This window comes from Crocodylus porosus, unplaced genomic scaffold (genome assembly GCF_001723895.1).
Source record: "Crocodylus porosus isolate Cpor-Errol unplaced genomic scaffold, CroPor_comp1, whole genome shotgun sequence".
Lineage (NCBI taxonomy): Eukaryota > Metazoa > Chordata > Crocodylia > Crocodylidae > Crocodylus > Crocodylus porosus.
Genome location: NW_017728943.1, coordinates 64,718,856 through 64,737,176, shown reverse-complemented (window position 1 = coordinate 64,737,176; position 18,321 = coordinate 64,718,856). Strand labels below are relative to the sequence as shown.

The following is an 18,321-nucleotide window of genomic DNA, read 5'->3' as shown; positions in this document are numbered from 1 at the left end:
ATCTGCAGAACTGACTGCGCACTGTGCGCAGCATGCTGTTTGACCCTACATAATAGTGAGCTGGTACATGGAAGACCAACTCCAATAGTACTTGATTTTCCCAGGGTGCTTTTGAAAAGTTCCAGGAAATTTAAGCCAGTCTTAAGAGCTGTGCACATCTGGAGTTTGGGGGTTTAAAGTATATGTAGAAAGTTCTGAGAGTTACATCTGTCCAGACCCTCAGGAGTGAGGCAATGCAGCCACCTCAAAGTATTGCTGAACACACACCCAGAGCCATTTTAGACTCTCTCTCTTGAGTGTACATATTGACACATACTCAAGGCTGCTCTAAAGCAGTTGTTCTCAACCTTTTTCACACCGGGACCCATTAGTATAATTTTCACCTTGCCACAACCTGGCCCAAACTCACATAGTTTCTCTCTCTCTCTCTCTTTCCCTTTCCCCCACTCCCAGTCCTTTGGCTGCTGCATCTGGCCCCCTCCCTCCTCTCCAGTTCCTGGGGCTGCTCTCACAATGTTGTATGCTTGCCAGGCCTCCGGCTGCATGCTGGCTCCATGCAGGCTGCCAGCATTGTATCCTGCATAGGGAAACTGTGATTCCCTGGGACCTCCCCACGACCCTTACAATGCTTCTGCAACCCACTTTTGGGTCGCAACCCACAGGTTGAAAAATGCTGCTCTAAAGCAGCCATATTGCCTAATTTTGGGGGCTGGCAGGCAGGGGCTCAAAGTAAGTGGGTAAGTTGTACTTCACAGTAGCACTCTGGGCTCTAAGGACCTTGTTACATGGACATTTTTGGCAGCTCCTGGAGCTCTTAGCCCCTAGATTGTCTGCACATTAACACCTTAAAATGGCTTAAAGCACTCATTATGCAGCTCAAAGTTACTCCACTCCAGGGCAGGATTATCTCTTTACCTGCACAACCCAGCTCCTATTCCATTAAGATAAACTGCTCAAATCCAAGTTATTACTGCTCCAAACTCCAAGCTAGCACTAACCTGATCAGCATTTGTGCAGCTTACAGCACACAATGTAAAAAGACCCTAAATGTAGGTTGCGTGGACATGTCCAAGATGATTTTAAGCCACTTTTTAACCTTCTCAATCCGTGGTTGTTCTGAGAACTAGGAAAGCTTCTGGTAGCCTATGTGTATTATATCCTTTGGGGTAAGATGTACACAACCTGCTATGGCAGTGGGAGCCAACCTTTTTGGCAGGTATGCCACAAATTAAGTTCTGTACCCTCCCTGAGTGTCATTCTGAGTCCCTTCCCCTGTATGATTTGCTGCTCTGCTATCTGCTTCCTGCCCTATGCTTCTTGCCCCATTTGCTACTCTGCTTTCTGCTCCCTGTCCTATCTGCTGCTGTGCTGCAAGCCTCCTCCTTGATCTGCCACGTGCCACATGCAGAGCTTGCCTGGGCCACATGTTGTACATATGCTGCAGGTTGGCCACCCCTGCCCTTGGAGCCTATTTTATATCATGTACCTCTATTCCAGATCTCCTCAGTGCTATGAGCTGCTGTCTGGGCCCCTAATATGTTCTTTCCTGATATGTACTTTCCAGCAACCTTCCTTTCCCCCCATCCATGTTGAGTCTTAAGGGGTAAAGGGAGAGACAGCTTCATAGTTGTCTTCTTCAGTTTCTCAGAATTTTCTCTGGCTTATCTAGTGGTTGTTTATGCCACTCTGACTTCCATACAGTGAAAAGATTACAGAGTGAGTTTTTTTTTTCATTCATTTCAAAAGTGAAAAGTAAGAAATTAAATTGAATCTTTGTACAAGTAAAGCCACCATAATTTGTTCATGTTCATAATACTGTACTGCATAATCTATTTAAAAGCAGAGTGCAATGTGAAGATACTATTTCATGATTCCACTGATATATTTACTGCTTTAAAAGTCTAAAAATATACTAGTTGGATAATCAGTCTTAAATATACTCCTATTTAACAAACCATTATTTTCTAAAACCATACATTTAGTTTAAAAAAATAAAATTTCTGACATTTCTTGGCAATCACTATAATTAATGATGTGAAAATCATCTGCTCCATGGCATTTGAACAGTAAGAATAATTTGTTAATACTGTCAGAACTTTGTATCAGCCTGATAATATTCTGATGTTTATTACTTTATTCTCAGTGTGTGTGCAGCATCTGTAATACACACAGAAAGAGTTATTTAAGTGCAACTGGGTGAAGACAGATCTTATTATTAAGTGAGAGTTTGAAAGTGTAGATATGGAAGCACTGAACTTTTCAAGGAAAATTAACAATAATCTTCCAACTTGGCCTGATGATTTGCCTGGTAGTTTTGCAGAGTAATTCATTAAAGTGATTTTTAGAATTTGTGTTAACTTGGCTCTGGGAGGCTGATGTTCAAGGCTGGGCACACTTGAGAAATAACAATGTTGGTCTTAGGCAGGATTTTTGCTATCAAATGTGGAATAAACACAATAGGTTTTTTAGATTCAAAATCCTAACATGTTCAATGTAGCTATTTAAAAATATAGATAAGTGGGCAGCTTATAGACTAGGTATGAGTTATAGAATTTTTACCCTTAGGTTGCCAGTTTTAACCAAGGTTCATAGATTTCATAGATTTCTGGGGTCAGAAGTGACCTATTAGATCACTGAGTCCAAGCCCCTGCCCTGGGCAGGAAAGAGCGCAGGTTGTAGTGACAGAGAATACAAGTGGTCTTATGAAATGAATTGAATGCTTTTAGCCCGGTTCCTAGTGGATAGGTATCCACACTGAAAAACCTCTACTGCAGTTGGCAGTAATTGGCTAATCAACTGGGGGAAAGAGCAAAGGTGTCAAGATTTGAGTAGGCATGGAAATTAGACTTCTCTCTCTACAGATAGACTTTTTTGGTCTGTGGTCCATTTCTGATACTTTGGTATACCATGAAGAATTTTTACACTGCCACTGTCTTCTTTGTATATTTCTTGACCACGGTCTGTCATTCTAATTTGGAGTATCTAGCAGGGGTGTGCTGAATGGGCTGTATTCAATTTTGATTCAGAATTGGCCCAAATCAGGAACAGTGATTCGATTAATTGATTCAGATCACTGTCCCTGGTTCGATTTGGCCGAATCTGAAAATTCAATGCTGATTTGGAGAATCAGCGATTCAGCTACAGACACAGCTTTAAATATTTTTTCTACACATGTCAAGGTACCAGGTGCAGCTCATGAATGCTGTGATGCTGGGGCAGAAGGAGCATCCCACAGAAATGTGGGGGAAGAGGGGCCCTGTGTGCTCAGTGGTGAACCTGGAAGTGGACCAGCAGTACTGCTGGTCTACTTCCGGGTCAACTGCCAAACATGCTGTGGGGCCCCCCCATGTCCTCCTGGCTCAGCGATAGGATGCAGGGAGACCTCAGGTGCTCCCCCAGACTCAGCAGGCACCAGTCGCTGAGTCAGGAGGTGTGGGGGTGCCCCCCACGTGCTCCCTGGTGGACCCGGAAGTGGACTTGAAGTGCTCAGTGCCATGCGGCTCTTTAGCCTGGAAAAGCGCAGGCTCAGGGGTGATCTGATGGCCACCTATAAGTTTATCAGGGGTGACCACCAGGATCTGGGGGAACGTCTGTTCACCAGAGCGCCCCAAGGGATGACGAGGTCGAACGGTCACAAACTCCTGCAAGACCGTTTCAGGCTGGACATAAGGAAGAATTTCTTTACTGTCCGAGCCCCCAAGGTCTGGAACAGTCTGCCAGCGGAGGTGGTTGAAGCACCTACATTGAACCCCTTCAAGAGTAAATTGGATGCTTATCTTGCTGGGATCCTATGACCCCAGTTGACTTCCTGCCCTTTGGGCAGATGGCTGGACTCGATGATCTCCTGAGGTCCCTTCCAGCCCTAATGTCTATGAAATCTATGAAATCTGCTTCTGATTCACTTCCAGGTCTGCTGCTGAGCATGCTGGGAAGCCCCACATGCTCCTGTGGGATGCTCCATCTGCCCCACCATCATAGCATTCACAAACCACCTGGCACCTTGAAGTATGTAGAAAAAACATTTAAAGCTGTGTCTGTGTCTGAATCACTGAATCTTTCCAAATTGATTCAGAGGGTTCCGATTCAATTTAGAGAAATTAAAGGGTCTTCTGATTCAATTCAGATTTGGAGATTTGGCCACTGTATTGGGCTGAATCTCTGCTGAATCAAATCAAGGACCGAAGCTTTGCAAAACCCTAGTTTCTAGCATCACTGATATTGTTATGCCTCACCCCTTCATCTTGTCTACAAAGTCTGTGAGGATGCTGTATGCTCATGGTACAGGTGAATAAACAAAAGAAAACAAGTTCTGTGCCTTTTCCTGTGCCTTGTGTGCAATAGTAAAACACCCATTATGTAGCCTATGGGGGTATAACTTGTGCTAATAAATAGATTTGCCTTAACATGTATCATATAAAAATAAGGCCAGTTAATATGTTGGGACCTAACTGAACTATGACTATTCTTGGACAAACCCTGGAGGTACTCGCTGACTTGTTACTTACACAAAATTCCATTGGAGCTATTGGGAAATGAATAAAACTGGAATCAAAGAATAAGACATGACTGTTGACCTTTGGATATGGCTTATTAATAATTATTTCTCCTCTTCTAGCATTTTCAAAACAAAATTTCTAAATCCTTTATAAACAATGAATTAACCATCAAAAATTCTCCTGAGAGGGGGGTGGATATTTGTAACCCATTTTACAGAGTAAAAAACAAATTTGGAGTAAAAAACAAAGTAAGGAAGAGGGCCTTGGCTTTGTTCAGTCTGACTTCCCTTTTTAACTGGTACAGCATGCTCTTATTCTCTAAGTATGACTTTATTTCTGATGTAAATTGGCAGGTAAAATATAATATAGTATTTGCATATTATATATTTATATATAACTATTCAAAGAAATGGGTATTCTTCTATGTCTAATGCAAAGGACAAAACAAATGGTTAGGGTAAATTTCTCCCCCACTAAATATGAAACAGTGAGGATAGCATCAGCAGAATGCAGAGTCTACAAGCAAGAATAAAAACCCTTGTCTTGGTGTTATGAACCCCACCAAAGCTTGGATCCACAGAGTGTCAGTTAGGTTTTCTTGTGTTTGTTTCACGGATATGGCATATGTGGACCTGAAAAGCCAGTGTTATGCTGTATCCATTTATGTTGCTTTTATCACATATGGATTATGTTATACTTTCTGTATATCTCTTTATGACTTTGAACATGGTCTAGGAATGCAGACTTAAGGAAAAGGAGGTAGGCAAAACTGCTAAGTATCTTGTGCTAGTGTGTTATATAAGGACACTCTGAAATCACAGGAAGAAGGAGCTGTCCTTAAGATTGGCACCCAAGGTATTATCTGCCTGCAATGAGAAAAATAACCTCGCAATAGCTAAGAGATCTCAAAGTACAAGACATTACCTAGAAGAATTCCAGCAGGAATTCCTGGCACTAAAGAACATTTAGAGGATTCTGAGACTTGAGAAATTGGGGCAGTAGGGGAAGAGACTGGGTTGGAGGTATTTAGGGGACTATCTTAGGGGTAGATGGATTTTTGGACAATCCCAGACTTTGGGATGTGTCCAGGTCTCTAGCAGTCAGCAGGAAGGCTGTTCCCTAAAAATACTGGTGAGACCCTTAGAGGGCCAAGATTGTAGCCAGATATGAGGGGAAGAATCTTTATTTATTTTTGTATTCTGTTACCAAACTCATAGCCAGTTTTTGTTGTATAAACCTTTATCCCATGTAATAAATCCTTTTGTTTTGTCTCCTTACTGATTGCCTTTGGTAAAGAGTGATCTCAGGGCAAGTGATATTCCAGGCTAAGGCATTTTGTGGAATGGGGGACCTAAACTTCTTTCACAACCCAAAGGAAAGCCATCTGGGGCTGGCAGAGTTTCTCCTGCTGCAGCTCTGGAGTCTGGTATAAAGGCAATGGAGTGGAGGCTTGCAGGGATAAGGCATTTTTCAAGGACAAACCTTGGTGGTTCCTTGGAACAAGCAGCTGGACAACAGGGAGAAACTCAGGGCTCTGAGGGTACCCCATGGATGGGTTTGTGACAGGTCTTGAAATCTTTCCATTTTCTCCCATACTTTTAATACCTTGGAGCTTGTTAGGGCTTGGGAAGATTCTTTGGCCTTTCAAAACATGCTTAAAAGGCAGTAAATTCAAGGCAAGTTTCTAGATTTTTGACAAGTGGAACATAATTTTCTTCTTACTTGTGTGTTTTAGGTTCTCAGAACTTCACTGATACTACTTTATTCCCATATACCTTCTATTCCTATTACCTCAAGGCCAGCAACGCTCACGGTTCCACAAGAAGTGCAGAAGTAACGTACAGGACAAAACCGGGGACACCCACAGGAAATCTACATTTAAATGCAGTCTTTCCTATTGGCCCACGGTCCATTTCACTTAACTGGACAACCCCATCAACTGACTCTGGGCCTATAGAGAAGTATATTTTGGCATGTACTAATTCATTCAATCTAGAGCCTTGTGGCCTGTATGAAGGTTTAGAAACCTCAGCAATTATTTGGAATCTGGTTCCGTTTACAAAGTATATTTTTTCTGTTCGAGCCTGCACCAGTGGAGGCTGTTTGGAGAGCCAGCCAGTGACAATAATTACTGCACAAGCTCCTCCAGAAGGACAAGATCCTCCTGCGATTCAAAATATCAGCTCTACAGAGCTTACGTTAGAATGGTCTCCACCTATAAAGCCAAACGGTAAATCTTAAAACCTAAGATTTATTCATGACAAAGCAACCTACCCTTTACATTCTTTAAGTTATTATTGTTATTTGGATACCAGCATTGCATTTTAGCAATTAAGAACACAAGTATCTATGTTGTTTGCTGTTTAATGCTGTTGTTTTTCCTTTGAGGGTCAACTTTGGATTTTGCTGAGACATTTCAGTGATCTGTGTTGAAAGCAGGTTTTAGCCCTAAATAAACCTGTCTATATAAAAAGTAACGTTCACAATTATTTTTTTTTTCCTGTGGCCAGGGCAGTTAGTTCACATACAGCATTTCTATACTGTATTGGGATGGTGCTAGGGAACACTGCCAAAATGGCGTGCCCCACCTATTTATTCCTCATCTATGTATCTTGCATGCCAAAAATGACTTTTAGTTGCCATTAGAGTAACATTGGTCACAAATGTGAATCTCATGAATATGCCAGTGCCTGAGAGTGTTACTGTTCTTGTTTTGGGAACAAAACAAAAAAAGCATCAACAGGATTTTTTTTTCCCATTTGCAATTCATGGAGGAGGATTGAGTGGGTAGGCTGTTTTTTTATGACAGTGTTCCTTAGTACCATCTGACATGGTTGAGACCCATCCACAGATACAGTGCCTATTGTTGCCTTTGTAATAGTTGAGCAAACAAAAAGCATGAACTAAGAGAATTAACAGAGGGAAACTATGTTTTTACAAATTCTGTTACCAAACTAAATGTTACAGGTTATATTGTTTCCAAATATTGCAGGTCAGATTTGCATAGTTAATGTTTTGGGGCCAGATTCAAATTGATTCTGTAGCCACCTCAAAGGGCCAGAAATGACTAAATTCCATCCAGGTCACCAAAAGTGATTCAAATTTGCTTTTTGCTAGCAGCTACAAGATGCATGCCCATTTTATACTGAAAATCTCTTTACATATCTACGTTTGGGCTTTGAAAGGTGTTAACTGTCATAGCTCAGTGAAAGACCTATTGTGTTATTGCAGTGGTGGGCAAAATGCAACCCGCGGGCTGGATGCAGCCCACCAGGCCATTCTATCTGGCCTGCAGGGCCCCTAAAACATTTAGAAAATTAATATTTATTTACCCCCGGCTGCCTGTCACATGGCCCTCGATGGCTTGCCAAAACTCAACAAGCGGCCCTCCGCCCAAAATAATTGCCCGCTCCTGTGTTATTGTATAGATTAGCTATTACTTCTTGGTACTACAGAGGCTGTTGGTAACTTTCTGTGCATGGGCACAAGAAGATGAACATGAGCTGCCAATGCCAGATCACTGCCAATGCCAGATCACAGCCAGCAAAGCCAGCCACACCTTGTCATGAATCCAAAGGTGCATCTCAAGCCAGTCCAGAGAGGTGATACTCCCCCTCTATGTGACTTTGGTCAGGTCACAATTGGAGTACTGTGTCCAGTACTGAGCGCCACACTTTAAAAAAGGATGCGGTCAGCCTGGAGAGGGTTCAGGGGAGGGCCACCCATTTGGTGAGAGGGCAGCAGGACAGGCCCTATGAGGAGAGACTGAGGGACCTGAACCTGTTCAGTCTCGGCAAGAGGAGGCTGAAGGGGGACCTGGTGGCTGCCAACAAACTCATCAGGGGAGATCATCGGCAAATAGGAAGAGCCCTAGTCTCCTCAGCACCACCTGGGGTGATGAGGAACAATGGTAATAAGCTGATGAGAACAGGTTTAGGTTAGAGATTGAGAGGCAATATTTTACAGTTAGGGTGGCCAGAATCTGGAACCGACTTCCCAGGGAAGTGGTCCTCGCCTCTACCTTGGGTAAATTCAAAAAGTGGTTAGATGATCACCTGTCTGGGGTCTTGTGAACCCAGCATTCATTCCTGCCAGTGGCAGGGGATCAGGCTAGATCTGTTCAGGTCCCTCCTGACCCTAGCTACTATGAAACTATGAAATGTGAGGAACAAGTGGAACAGAAAGATTTCTCTACACAGCCAAATGAAGACATTGTTGTAACATGGGCAAGCATATCTGAGCTATCTTTAGTCTAGCTAGCACGGATTAATTGGAGTAAAAAAATGGTAGTGTGAGTTTCAGCACAGGCTATTAACCAGAATGGGAACTCTTTGTCAGGGGTAGATCCAGGATTTGGTAAATGGGGTTTAGGAATAAGCAACCTGTGCTGCAGAGGTGGCTGAATCTCTGCTCCTAACCTTCTCCCCAACCCAAGCATAGTGTGGGCAGACTGTGCCTGGGAACCACCAGGGAGTTTTTAAAGACCCCAAAGCAGCTAATAGTCCCAACACCTTTCGCTTTGTGTTAAGAGGTTTGCCCCTTCCCCACTTCCTCTGCCCACCCCTGCTGCTTTCCCTCCTGTCTAGGACTGGAGGAAGCTTCAAAGCCACTCCTGCCTGCTCCAGCAGGGCCGTGCAGGTACTGGGGTCAGCTGGGATAGCAACAGTGGCATCAGTGGTGGGTGGGTTTCCCCTACCTGCACTGTCTCCCCAGGGAGCAGTGCATGGAAGGGGAAACCCCTTGCTCTTCAGCTGTTGCAGTTGCTGCTGTTCTCCCAGGTGAATTTAGCTCCTATGCAGCCTGGCTACAGAAGGCAGCAATGGCTCTGAAGCTTCCCCATCCACTAGACAGCATGGAAAACAGCAGTGTCAGGCAGGGAAATGGAGGGGAAGGGGCATGCCTCTAAGCATGGAGGGGAAGGGTGGGGCAGAAGTCTCCTGCAGGGCATACCAGTCCGGGGGGGGTGCAATCACACCACTTCACACCACCCCCCCCGGATCCCCCAGTGCTCTTCGTCTTAGGTGGGCTTCTAATTGCTAGCCTTTGTTCAAACCTATACCTCCATGTCTTCACTGCTGTTATCTGTGTTAGTTAGATTAATATTAGCATGAATATATATACAAGGCTACAATCACACGATCTTTTTTGCTCTGTAGATATACCCTAAGAGCTACTAACATCTTCCTATTAGTTCTAAAATTTAAAAGGATATTGAAGAAGATGAAAATTACTATGTACACTATTTAATTTGACTTAATTCTTAATAATGTTACTCCTCTTCTTGAACAATGACACAGAGAATAACAAGGTTCCAACACAGTTTAATTATCTGTAGGTTAAAATCACCATCACTTACACGTAATGGCAAAAGCAGACAGCTGTGAGTTCTCTTTTCTATTTCCTTTGATGCCTAGTTAGTTCCTTCTCTCTTCTCAAAAGATGAGAAGACAAGCTGTTTTTTTAGAGACATCCATTCAGTGTCTTACATGAATTTGGCCCCAGACCCTTACCACTATGATACTTATCCACCTTCTGGCTGTGCTGATGTTCCTGATCTCTTTCTCCTTAGCTGTTTCTGATTCAGTTCTTTTGCATTTATTTTTTTCCTTTCTCCATTGTTGAACAAGGTACAAGAGTATGTGTCTAACCTAAAATTTGTGAGTAGTGCCAATGAGCTTAATGGGGCTGTGCTCTGGGCTGCTGTGGGAGAGTGGGCCAAACCAATGCAGCTCAGTCCTAGGATGGGCCATCATCCTTGCTTCCCCCTACCCCCATATGCTGCCAGTTCCCCTTTTCACTGATTGCCACCAATTCCCCTCACTACCAATTGCCACATGAGTCCTGGCTTTGCAGGCCAGATAAAATCTTTCTGTAGGTTGCTCACCCCTGCTGTACATTATAGTTCAATTTGCAGTTTAGATATACCTGAAGTTAGACATGTGCTTAAATATTGTATTGTATTTTAGTCCAGGTGTGTTTTGTGACCCCTTGGGACTTTTTTTCCAAGTTAATAAGCTCCCTCGAAAGGAAAATTAGATGAAAAAAAATCCCTCCCCACCAAAAATAACTTTGGTTTAAGGAAGCAGGTAAATTGTTCCCATACAAATAAGGGCCTACCTATTGCACAAAAACTTATTCCTTTGAAATAGGCATTCTACAATCACTTTTGTTCCATGTAGGAGGCTTCTGCCTTGGAACAAATTAAGACATTCTTTCAGGCCTTTTATCTATTCTTCTGTATGCAAGTATAACAAAACTAAATACAATGCTTTAGCCCAAGATTTTCATGTCCAAAATTACATTTCTAAGAAAATCATATAGTTAATTTGATTAATAATTGGTTTAACCAAATGAAAATAGCATGTCTGGTTTTGATAGGCTAGCAGAAAATAAGGAAATATGAACTCTTACGGGTATTAAAATTACACATTGTGGGGTATTTCATTTTCTTTGCTTTCTATTCTTAGATTCTTAGGATTTAAAATATATTAGCACTGATAGTTTAATTGAACTGCAATGCTGCATATCAATCTACTATAAATTATTTTTGTTCATTTACTGTTATTTCTAGGTATAATTATAAGGTATGAACTTTACATGAGAGGAGTACCACAGTCTGATGGAAGTCATGTGCCACCTGAAACTCATATTTTCCAAAGTAGTGGATGGCTCAATCCTCAGCCAGTTGTGGAGTCTGCCAATGAAAATGCATTAATGCCACCTCAGACCAGCACCAGAGTCATTGGCCTCGAACCATTCACAGAGTATGAGTTCTGTGTCTCAGCAGTAAATATGGCTGGTAGTACATCATCGCACTGGATCTCAGAAAAAACTGCAGAGGCAGGTAACTTGGTTATATTATCCCCATTCTCCCCTCCCCCAACCTCACCTTTATTTTTTTTAATTGTAATAAAAAGCAGTCATGATATTTGCCAAATGAGGCCAAATTCTGCTAATTTCACTCATCCGCAATTCACTTAAATTTTGGGGGAATTGAATATGAGAAATTTAAAAAGACTTGGCTCAGAAAATCATTATTTAAAAAAATGCTGTTACGTCGTAAGTTTTAACAAACTACACCACAGTTTGGTTTTCTGAATTTTACCCAGTTTTTTCTCTGTCACTCTTTTATCTTGTTTGGACAGATATTCATTAACCTTTCCCCTTTGTGAAAGGCTAGAGACTATATGGGCCTTAACATGAGCCATGAAAGGCATGCAGCTACATTACACTCAACTCGGATTATACTGTACTCTGCTTTGGGGGAAGAAATTCATTTGGGTTGAACAGTAATTGTTTAGGCCCTGATTCAGGACTGAGAACTCCTGTTTAAAAAGGGTGTTTAAGGACAAATCTTACTATACACATGTGGTAAAGTGGCTTCCTGAATTGGAACCTTAGGGCCTCGTTACACATTAATTTTATGCAGCTCCTGGAGCTCTTAACCCCTGGATTGTCTGGACATTAACACCGAAACTAGTTTTAAGCACAATTAGGTGGCTTAAAGTTATGCCACTCCAGGGCAGGTTTCTCTCTGATGCATGTTACCCAGATCATGTTCCATTAATGTGGGGCCATTCTCCACAGATGAGCTGCTGAAGTTGCAGTCCTTTAGCATCCCAGGAGGCAGTCTCCTCTCTCCCCGCCCCACCCTCTTCTGTGTGGATAAACTTTCTACCTCCTGAACTCTGCAGCCCAGGGAGCAGTACTAGCAACAAGTCAACTCCCCCTTCTGCCCCCATGGGTGCAATCTTTCCACTCCCAGGGGTGCAACCCTGTGCAAACAGCTTGCAGAGCACATGCCAGCTAGGCAGGTCACAGGCCATGGACATGTCCAGGAGTGGGTTCTGGGAGGAGGTAGGGAAACAAGGGGCTGGGTTGGGTCCCCATGAACTGGGGCTTCCTTCCTGGGGGAGGGGCAGCAGTTTCCCCAAAAGTGCCTTCCCTCACCACTCTCACTTCCAGGCCACCCCAGGAAGCATTATTATCATCCCCCACATCCCAATCCCAAATCCAAGTTCATTAAAATATAAGGCCTTCTTCCATCCAGTGCTTTGTCAAACTGGGCCTTAAAAATCTCCAAGGATGGAGATTCCACAATCTCTCTAGGTAACCTGTTCCAGTGCTTTACCACCCTCCTAATGAGAGTTTTTCCTAATATCTAACCTAAACCTCCCTTGCTGCAACTTGAGACCATTACTCCTTGTTCTGTCATCTGTTACCGCTGGGAAAAGTCTAGCTCCATCCTTTTTATAACCACCCTTCATGTAGTTAAAGGCCACTATCAAATCCCCTCTCAGTCTTCTCTTCTGCAAACTAAATAAACTCAGTTTCCTCAGCCTCTCCTCAGAAGTTATGTGTCCCAGCCCCAAAACCATTTTTGTTGTCCCCTGCTGGACTTTCTCCAAGTTGTCCACATCCTTTCTATAGTGGGGGCCCAAAACTGGACACAGTACTCCAGATGTGGCCTCATCAATGCAGAATAGAGCAGAATAATTACTTCCCTCAATTTGCTGGCAATGCTTCTACTAATGCATTGTAGAACCAGTATGGTTTTAGCCTTCTTGGCAATAAAGGCAAACTGCTGACTCATATCCATCTTATCGTCCACTTTAACTCCAAGGTCCTTTTTTGCACAGCTGCCGCTTAGCTAGTCAGTCCCTAGGTTGTAGCAGTCCATGGGATTCTTCCATCCTAAGTGGCCCAATCCTCCAATTTGTCTAGGTCACTCTGAATCCTAGCCCTACACTCCAATGTATCTACTACACTGTACAGCTTGGTGTCACCGATTAACTTACTGAAGGTGCAATCCATTCCATCTTCCAGATTGTTAATGAAGTTATTGAACAAAACTGGTCCCAGGACCAACCCCTGGGGCACTCCACTTGATACCGGCTGCCAATTAGACACTGAGCCATTGATTACTACCCGTTGAGCCCAACAATCCAGCCACATTTCTATCCAGCTTATAGCCCATTCATCCAACCCATACTTCTTTAGCTTGCTTGTTTTATCCTTCAGTGGCCAACTTCCTTCATTTCCTCACCCTTTCCTCCCCAACATTTCCTTTCTACTTCACATTTCATTACCCATCGCCATCCCATTAACTCTCCACCTCCTAGATTTATGTTTCTGCCTCCCGTCTTCCCCTCACCAACCCATCTCTTACACCCACTTCCCCACACTGACAGTAGGGATAGAAGCCTGTCTTGGTTCACCAGCCCTGTAGTGGCAACTCACCTCTGTAGCTCCTAGTCAGGCTGCTGCTCACCAGGCCTCTAGAGGCAAGTGACAACAGCTGTGCAGGTCATGGACAGTCAGAGAAAGTTTTTAGCTTTGGTGTGACTGCTCCAAACTCGAGCTAGCACTAACACTGATCAACATTTAAGTAGCTCAAAGTGCAACATGTAACAAGGCCCTTAGGGTGCCTATACATGTGCAGTGAGGGTGTTCTGATGTGCTGTAATTACAGTGTGTCAGAGAAGGCTTGATTAATTGAGTCTGTTCGAGTGTGGTAATTACTGTGCTCCAGTAGACTCCAGTGTCCTGTGTATTAGTGTTCCTGCACTGAAAGGTAGCAACAGGGGCACTTTAAAGCTTGTTTTAACCAGCTTAAAGCACCCCCACCACCATTTTTCAGTGCAGAGATGCTGATACCTGTGATGCTCTAGCCGTTTTAATTAGAGCCGAACCAAGAAATGCTCTAATATTAAAGCCCGCCCCCCAAACTCCTGGATTATGTGTATAAACACTCTTAGTCACTTTGGGCTAAATTTTTCAAGATCTCATCCCCACCATTTTATGTGTTTAGCCCTCAGAAGAAGGATTGAATTTTTAAGAGCTCAGCTTTGAGGAAGCAAAATAAGGCCAGGTGCCTAAAATAAGAGCTGGATCTTTCAAAGTGCTCCTCCCTTAACTTGCTTTTTGGAAATAATGCTCACAAATTGTGATGCTTAACTTGGAACTGCTCTTTTTCTTTGAAGTTCTGGTATTAGTTACCCAAGGCATTTAAAGCATTAAACATCTCAGTTATGACAGTGATGCCCAGATTTCTGATCAAAATCATGTCCTCAGTTGTATGGTCCCAACAAGATGAGAGGCTAAGCTAAGTCCCCTTTTAAAATTGGGTCTTTATGATTATATGTTTTGAAATGGTATATATCACAAAGTCTCAAATTTGTACTGGAGAAGAGGTCTGTTAGTGTTTTGTTTGTACATAACAGAAATGCTGTGATTTGGGCTCCTATTATTACAAGGTGATCAGTGGGGGATTTAACTGCAGTACAAACCATCTTTTTACAGGTGTAGCTATCCAAGACAAGGAGAAATGCTCTGTAAGAAGGAAGAGGCTTGTTAATTTCAAACCTGTCCAGCAAATGATATATCTTTTAAGATTTTTAAATATTAATCAGCTTTTGCTTTCTCCAAGTTTATGACTTTTGCACGATTATTTTGCATGAGAGCTTTTCATTTAATGTATTTCTTACCCATATCCATCTACAGAGATATTAAGAAGGGATTAATATATCTTTAAAAACATTAAAACCTCAAGCTTTTTAGTCTGTAGGGATGAGATTTTACTTTTACCTTTTTATGCAATTTTAGAAACTATATAAACATTTCACTTAAATCCAAAAATTACTTTTTACCTTAAAAAAATGGACCTGGGTAATCAGTGTTATAGTCTATAACAGGTAGTGCTTTCCAATACAGTAAGAAAACTTGAATGACACACATTTCTTATTTATTTTACAATAAATTATCACATTTATTTGTTTTTAGCTCCCATATTAATGCCGTCTCCATCAGTATTCCCCATTTCACCATATTCTCTCAATGTATCTTGGGAAAAACCACACGACAATTTAGCAAGAGGAGAAGTGATGGGGTATAGCATCAACTTAGTTACTGAACAGAAAATCTTGCCAGCACTTTCCCAGGTACTCTTGTTATCAGTCAGTTTTTATGGATTTATTGCCTCTATAACCTGTTTGTCTAATTTCCTTGCCCATTAACATATGAAATTCTCTTTTTTGAATTATAATGTTGTATGTGTTGTTAAATAGATATTAACTTGTACTTCTGGTGTGTCTTCCTCCATTTCAGTGGTCAGTGCAGCAATTCCTAGATGTGAGGGACCAAACTCAGGAAAATTATTTAAATGCTTTCAAACCATGCACGTGTTGGTTCTTCAAGCAGTGCATATATGTGTGTGCATGTGTGGATATGCATGTTGTTTATGTGCACATGCACCTTGAGGTTATTCAGTAATGTGCATTTTTTAAAATCGCTTTTAGCATTGTCAACCCTTAGAGTTTCAGTTTGACTCTTGGAGCAGTTAACTTCCTTTTAAAGCTCCAGGGTCTGGAGCCATGGGACTGGGCAAACATCTCTGTTTTCAGCTGTAACTATTTTAAGGCCATACTCATTTTTGGATGCTTGACAATATCATTTTTTAATTTTAATTATTATGGTTAATACTGTTATGCTACAAATGTAAAGAGTGAGTAAAAAAGTATTGCCTGGTAATTAAAGCAAAGGAATGGCAGCCATGGCTGCTGAGTTCTGATCACCAGGGCCTTCCTTGGAGTCACCAGGAACAATGGCCACAAGCTGAGGGAGGATAGGTTTAGGTTAGATATTAGGAAGAACTACTTCACTGTAAGGGTGGCCAGAGCCTGGAATAGGCTTCCCAGAGAGCTGGTGCTCTCACCCTCCCTGGAAATCTTCAAGAGAAGACTGGATAGGCACCTGGCTGGGGTCTTATGACCCCTGCCACCCCCAGTGCTCCTTCCTGCCCATGGCAGGGGGTCGGACTGGATAATCTGTCTAGCTCCCTTCCGACTCATTGGTTCTATGATTCTATTTCTGTCTCCAGCGTGGCTTTGATTATACAGTTTCTGAGTTCACTGTGCTTTATTTTGCTCATTCATAAAATAGAGATAATAACTTACCTACTTCTTGGGGCTGTTGAAGTGATAACTTAATTGCTTGTAAAGAGCTTTAGAGCTGGTGTTCCAAATATGTGAAATTTCTACTCCAATTTTTAGAGTTAACAAACATCCAATAAACGGTTCAACTAAACAAAAAATTCTTATGAAGATTCACCATTCTCTAACTTTTTGACAAATGACTTTAGAATTGAGATAAAATATCTTCCCATTAATCCTTTGTAGAAAAATTGGACCATCTCTCCTGTTAGAGTGCTTTCTACTTGTGTCGCTTATTCCATGGTGATCAGATTTCAATATTTAATGGCAACGTCATCTATATACTGTTTGTGGTGATAACAGCACCACCACACAGCTTTACGAGGCAATAACTTTGTTTCCTCATTTATCCACTCAGGAACTGGATTATTACCTCATAAAACAGTGTGATGGAAGTATTATTATTTAAATCCTAGCTTGCTGAGATTCTTTGAAATAATCCTCTTTCACTAACGGGCCTTTGCAAGGCTTTCCATGTTTAAATGCAAGAATCTGCAAATTCCAAGTCAAGTTTGTTATCAGTTAGCATGTCATCGATTAACAGGAATGAAAACATTATTAACCAAGAATCATCTTCAAATCTGTTTTTCTTGCAGGTTTTGTATATAGCTGAAGCTCATGAGCTGTCCTATATAGTGACAGAGTTAAAACCATACAGAAGGTACTACTTCACTGTTACTCTCTGCAATCGAATTGGTTGCATAACCAGTGAGCCAGGCACAGGACAAACCTTAGCAGCTGGTAAGGAAATAATCTGTATCAAAGTGCAAAGTTGACATGCAGCCTACTAATAAATGCCATTATAGATGATCATAGATTGATGCAGAGTGACAGAGAGAGGGGTTGTATTAATATAAACTGACTGGCTTATTATTTGTTTACCTTGACAGATGAAAAAAAACAAAATGTTTTCCATAAAGGTTCATGCTATAGCCTAACTTCTGGGTTTTTTTTGTACACCTGTGTATTTAAATTGTGTCCATATGCAAGTCTTACACTTTTTAAAGCTGGTGAATCAGTTTTCCTTTGTAAATCTGTTTGTGCCACATTTGCAAAGTAAGACATGCAAAAGTAGCAAACTTTGCAAACTGCCTAGCTTATACAATAATCAGAGTTGTGCATCTTTCTCATGATTTGCACTTGCAAACTCTGACAAGCTTGTGTGCATTTAATATTTGTATGCCTGCATCAGAAGTACACTAAGTGCATATGTGTTTGCCTATATGGATTTTTTTTTCAAATCAATACATTTTGCTTTATGGATGTATGTATTGCATTTTAAACATACAGCTGCAATACTGGAAGCATAAATTCCAATTCTGTGCTGCACGTATCATTTGATGGTGGTCTGCAGATGGCACGAAGATGTCGGGAGATGTGGGCACACTAGAGGGGAGGAATAGGCTGCAATTGGACCTAGACAGGTTACAGGGTGGGCGGCTGAGAACAGGATGGGTTTCAACACTGAGAATTTCAAGGTGCTGCACCAGGGGAGGAAGAACCAGCACCATACCTACAGGCTGGGGAACTCCCTTCTCATCAGTGCAGAGGCAGAAAAGGATCTTGGACTCATCATTGATGCCAAGATGAACATAGGCCGGCAGTGTGGGGAGGCAGTCAGGAAGGCCAACTGCACCTTGTCATGCATCCACAGATGCATCTTGAACTGGTCCAAGGAGGTGATCCTCCCACTCTATGAGGCACTGGTCAGGCTGCAGCTGGAGTACTGCATCCAGTTCTGGGTGCCACACTTCAGGAGGGATGTGGACAACATGGAGAGGGTCCAGAGGAGGGCCACTTGCATGATCAGGGGGCAGCAGGGCAGGCCCTATGAG

At 42.2% G+C, this 18,321-nt stretch overlaps 1 protein-coding gene across 1 annotated transcript in view; it reads left to right on the top strand.

The window, feature by feature from the left end:
- The window catches only part of USH2A (usherin), a 652,515-nt gene that overhangs the window by 124,354 nt on the left and 509,840 nt on the right, over nucleotides 1-18,321 (top strand). The window contains exons 16-19 of the mRNA XM_019549473.1: nucleotides 6,232-6,726; nucleotides 11,068-11,340; nucleotides 15,279-15,436; nucleotides 17,083-17,227. Coding sequence (XP_019405018.1) covers nucleotides 6,232-6,726; nucleotides 11,068-11,340; nucleotides 15,279-15,436; nucleotides 17,083-17,227 — 1,071 coding nt within the window. The remainder of the gene's footprint in view (nucleotides 1-6,231; nucleotides 6,727-11,067; nucleotides 11,341-15,278; nucleotides 15,437-17,082; nucleotides 17,228-18,321) is intronic.